Below are 5,000 nucleotides of genomic sequence, written 5' to 3'. Positions count from 1 at the left end.
TCATCTTAGTGACATCATCCACAAAAGTGCACTCATAGCTTGTTTTAAAATGTCTCTGACAATCTTGCACTTTCTGTTTTGAAATGACATGAATGTTTGTGCCACTGCTTAATAACTGTTTAATAAATACAGTTTTGGTCAATTGACTTAGTTGTGATTTCCCTCTCTGCATAAAAGTTTAAAATGAGCATATATTAATGCAGTATGAACAAAAATGTTTTAATGTAGACACAAATAACCATCATACTGGTGTGATTATATGCATCAAGTGTTCATTCAAGGCTAAGGCAAAATATTGAGATATATATCGTGTATCGTGACATGGCCTAAAAATATCGAGATATTAAAAAAAGGCCATATCGCCCAGCCCTACAAGAAATACAAAATACGAACATAATAAAACATTCACTTACTGTACTACATCTGCTCTCACTGGGATGCCGACGAATGAGATGTTTATATCTTCCCGTTTAAATGAAGAATTAATCATAAACTTCAAGGATGAAAAGAATGGTGCCGCAAACGAGCGTCTTTTCGTGTATTTCTCGCCATCTCGGTCTCAGTTGGATGTAAAAGTTGGCCACCTTCTCGGTTTATGCCAACAACCTTCTACTATCCAGGTGAGAGACATGATTTATAATCTAGAATTAGCTTCTACCAGCTCAGAGGCGATGCAGCAGCTCACCGTCTAAATTTGTCAATGCAGCAGCTTAAGCTAGTTAGCTCTCTGCGATCACGGCACAGCTAAAAGTAGTTTGTCTACATTAGCGCTTATAATAACAATATCTCTAATACTTGGTAGATATTCAGGTCACGGGATGTAAATGGAGTATTGTTGGAGATTTTTGGTTGTTTTTAGAGTACTCGTTAGCTGTACTTGCCGTATTTTACGACTTAAATTGCGGAAAAAAAGACAAAGGATCTTGTTTTACAGAGGGATTGTGAATGATAAGCAACATTCCAAAAAAGTGTGAGTTCCCCTCTGACTGCAATGCAGTTTTATAAGTCAGCCTCAGGCATGTTCAGTTAAATCATAGTTCCACACCACATGCTCCTAGCAAGTTGTGATGTTATCAATCATGCTTCTGCAAAACTAATGTCAAAATATGTGGACAATAGCCTAGTTTTGTAGAGTGAAGGGATTAAATAGATTCTTTGGATTATATTTCTGGTAGATGTAATATAATTTTATTTCCTATTTTGTGCTGCCTCATAAAAGACAAACCAACACAAATAGCGGGCAAACACAGGTTGAACTAACATGTAGAAAAAGCCTCATCTGTTCTAAACACAAGAGAAGTCTTGGTGAGCTAGAAGTGACCACATCTAAATTTAACTACGGAACATCATCTGTGTCGCATTCATTTATCTGGACAACTTGCCCAGGGCCAGGACACCCTGCTGAGGATCACGGGCCTCTGACAATGACCTAGAACCATTGCGATACATGTAATATTACATAATACTGACATCCAAGCTCGAATGCAGGGGTCCTCAACTCAAACAGACCCAAATACAGAACATTTCCTCATGCAAGGGTTAAACACTTCCTGATAACCAACGCAAATAACTGTGGGATGGCAACATGGAATCAACATCGACATGGCAATGAGCAATGAGAAAATAACTTGTGTTGTGTTTCAAAGCACAAACCTTATACTCATAACATGCTGACAGGACATAAGCAGTGTATTCCACATTCAATGCAATCCAGTGGAGGATGTGTAAGATGACAAGGCAAACACCATTAGATGAAGTCAGCCATTACTCACTCTTCAGCTCCATTTCTCTCATGTCCTCGGGAGGGATCTTCAGTTTGTCCACGTGGTCACGTAGAACACTAGCCCACTTCTGCAGAGACTCCATAATTGTCCAGGGTCGCGACATGTCCGCCACAAACACGGCGAGGCAGTCAGGTAGGGACTGAGCAGAGATGGCAAACTTGAGCAGGCCTTTGTGGTACAGGTCCCCGTCCAGGATCCACACATTACATTGTGTAATGTCTGCAACAGAAAAATGATCAGCAAGTATAATTTTTGTACGTAAACCGTAGTATAGTATAGTTATAAACAGGGAACTAACCATCCCGGTCTTCATCATGGACATTTAAGTATTGATATTCCAGTCCTCGTCCTCTTTTGTTGTGCTCGGCTCCATGAAGCTTGGACAGAAGTGAAGTTTTCCCTGATCCGTCCTCCCCTTGAAAGACACCATAGTCATCAGCTACACCATTTTATATGGTCAATGAAGTCAACACAAATGTATTTGTTGACTCTAACACCATGGTCATATTGCCATAAACCAATATCATATTATTATTATATAATACATATATTATATTATAAAATAAAATATACCGTAATTTCCGGACTATAAGCCGCACCTGACTATAAGCCGCACCAGCTAAATTTAGGGGAAAATACAGATTGCTCCATATATAAGCCGCACCCGACTATAAGCCGCAGGGTTTTGATGTGTAATTACCGTAGTATATAGGGGTTCCTGCTACCACGGAGGGGGTTGTCGTGACAGAGATGACTGTTTGGGAACGCAAAGCGTCCCATTTATTAACAATAAATCTTTCAATCATTCAATCAAACTTTCACATCTTTGACATGGCGAACAGCATTCGTGCAGAGTACAAATAACACAACGGTGCAAAGTAATACAAAGTGCTCGTCTGTGCGTTATCAAAATAACCAGCCTACCGGTATATGAAAAGTCAGTCTTTAATCATTGTGTCATCGTCTTCCTCCTGCGTACTAAAACCACCGAAATCCTCTTCGTCGGTGTCGGAGAAGAACAGGCCGTAAATAAGCCGCACCCTTGTATAAGCCGCAGGGACCAGAACGAGGGGGAAAAGTAGCGGCTTATAGTCCGGAAATTACGATATATAAATATGTATGTATAAAATATATATATACACACATTTATTTTTTTTCCATTCGCTACCATAGCTTACAATTTTATGTGACAGGCCTTTTTTGTGGAATATCACTGCGCAAAAATATTTTTTGTTAATTTTATTTTTTTCTATATTTGCCGTCATTTTAGAAGTACGCTAACATTTCCTACGTCATCATGCTAACATTTTAGGCTAACATTTTATCAAATTGTATTAGTTTAAATCCAAAAATCATGGCTTTTGATACTTGGCACCACCTTGGAAGTACGCTAACAATTCCCATGTTATTATGCCAACGTTAACATGCTAACGTTTTATGCTAGCATATTAGCAAATTTTGTACATTTACACAGAAAAAACACGGCTTTTTGGATATTTGGCACAATCTTAGAAAGATGCTGACTTTTCATAAGTCATCTTGCTAACTTTATCATGCTAGCGTTTTATGCTCTCAATTGAATGAATGTTGTTTGTCTGAACCTACAAATCATAGCTTTTGACATTTGGCGCCATCTTAAAAGTACGCTAACTCTTCCTATGTTATGCTAATGTTAACATGCTAACGTTTCATGCTAATATTATACGTTTACATCTAAAAATCATAGCTTTTGATATTTGGAGCCATTTTTTTAAATGTTTTATGCAAGATTTTAACAAATAATAGTTTTAACTTAAAAATCAAGGCTTTTGATACCTGGTGCCGTCTCAGAAGTAAGCTTACATTTTTAATGTCATCATGCTAACATTTTATGCTAACATTTGAACTAGTGTCCAATATTGAAACAAATATTATTTTATCTAACTTTGTTGTAAATTAAGCATGATGAGTTGACTTGAAACGGTTTAATGTTGCACTTTTTATATGTAGAAGAAAAGTTTTGTCATTTTATTTAATCTGAGCAACAATTTGAGACAGTTTAATGTGGATTAACATGGGCAGAATTATTATAGTGTTCCCAATGTTAAAAGGATAAAGCCATTGTTTACAAATTTGGTAAATAAATAACCAAAACATTTCTATTTTGTTGTTTTCTTACTGTACCGAAAATTAAACGAACCGTGACCTCCAAACCGAGGTACGCACTGGACCGAAATTTTTGTGTACTGTTACACCCCTATGTAAAAATAATAATAATAAAAAAACACCATATATTTTACAGTAAAAGTCTGGCAACTAAGCTGCCAGTTTTTGACAAGAACAAGAAAGTTTGATCATATTACGCTTATACTGGGTGGGCGTTACCCACATATGCGGTCCTCTCCAAGGTTTCTCATAGTCATTCACATCGACGTCCCACTGGGGTGAGTTTGTCCTTGCCCTTAAATGGGCTCTATACCGAGGATGTTGTTGTGGCTTGTGCAGCCCTTTGAGACACTCGTGATTTAGGGCTATATAAATAAACATTGATTGATTGATTTTTTTCTATAAAAAAACAGTGGTAAACTCCCCAATTTTTTTTACTCTTTACGTTAAAAAAAAAGTAATTTATTCATAGCCAAATTCATTAATTATTTACTGTTTCAAGCGGCCCTCTAATGGCAGCCATGACTGCGGTGTGGCCCTCAATGAAAACAAGTTCGAGTGGGACTGTCCAAAGTTAAGTCGGAGAAAATGCAGTCCTTTATAAAATTATTTAATGTTTCTCTGCGGCCCCGGTACCGGTCCCAACCGGTGGTTGGGGACCACCGGTCTAATGTGTTCCACTCCCTGCAGGGTTGACAACCACAAAACAATGCAAGCGCTGCAAAAAAAAAAATCTCTGCCGTCCACACTGGCGTTTTTCATAAACACTTACCAAACACCAGAATGTTTTTTCCTGAAGGCAATTTAGAACTGGAACGGGTAGAAACTTCACTCAATATCGAGGTCCTGGAAGACAAGAGTTGCATTGATAAGTCTGACTATTAAAAAAAACATGTCTAGTATTATATAACTCTACAAGTGATACAGGACATGGTTTAGGGGCAGTTGTCAAAACTCCACAAGCTGATGGTGACGTCATCTTTCCTGACTGTTTAGTTTGACTATTTACAAAATAGTAAAAGTTGATACTGTTGGTTTTTCTTGCATTGTGGTTTAATAAGTTAGGTTGGA

General features: G+C 37.7%; 1 protein-coding gene across 2 annotated transcripts in view; it reads right to left on the bottom strand.

Moving 5' to 3' along the window:
* dync1li2 (dynein, cytoplasmic 1, light intermediate chain 2) overlaps positions 1–5,000 on the bottom strand; it is a 26,804-nt gene that overhangs the window by 21,269 nt on the left and 535 nt on the right. For both annotated transcript variants that reach the window (XM_062033681.1, XM_062033673.1), the window contains exons 2-4: positions 4,702–4,775; positions 2,083–2,199; positions 1,773–2,003 (exon numbers count right to left, since the gene is read on the bottom strand). In XM_062033681.1, coding sequence (XP_061889665.1) covers positions 1,773–2,003; positions 2,083–2,199; positions 4,702–4,775 — 422 coding nt within the window. The remainder of the gene's footprint in view (positions 1–1,772; positions 2,004–2,082; positions 2,200–4,701; positions 4,776–5,000) is intronic.

The sequence above is a fragment of the Entelurus aequoreus genome, linkage group LG02 (assembly GCF_033978785.1).
Source record: "Entelurus aequoreus isolate RoL-2023_Sb linkage group LG02, RoL_Eaeq_v1.1, whole genome shotgun sequence".
NCBI classification, from domain to species: Eukaryota; Metazoa; Chordata; class Actinopteri; order Syngnathiformes; family Syngnathidae; genus Entelurus; species Entelurus aequoreus.
This window is presented reverse-complemented; position numbering and strand designations above follow the sequence as displayed.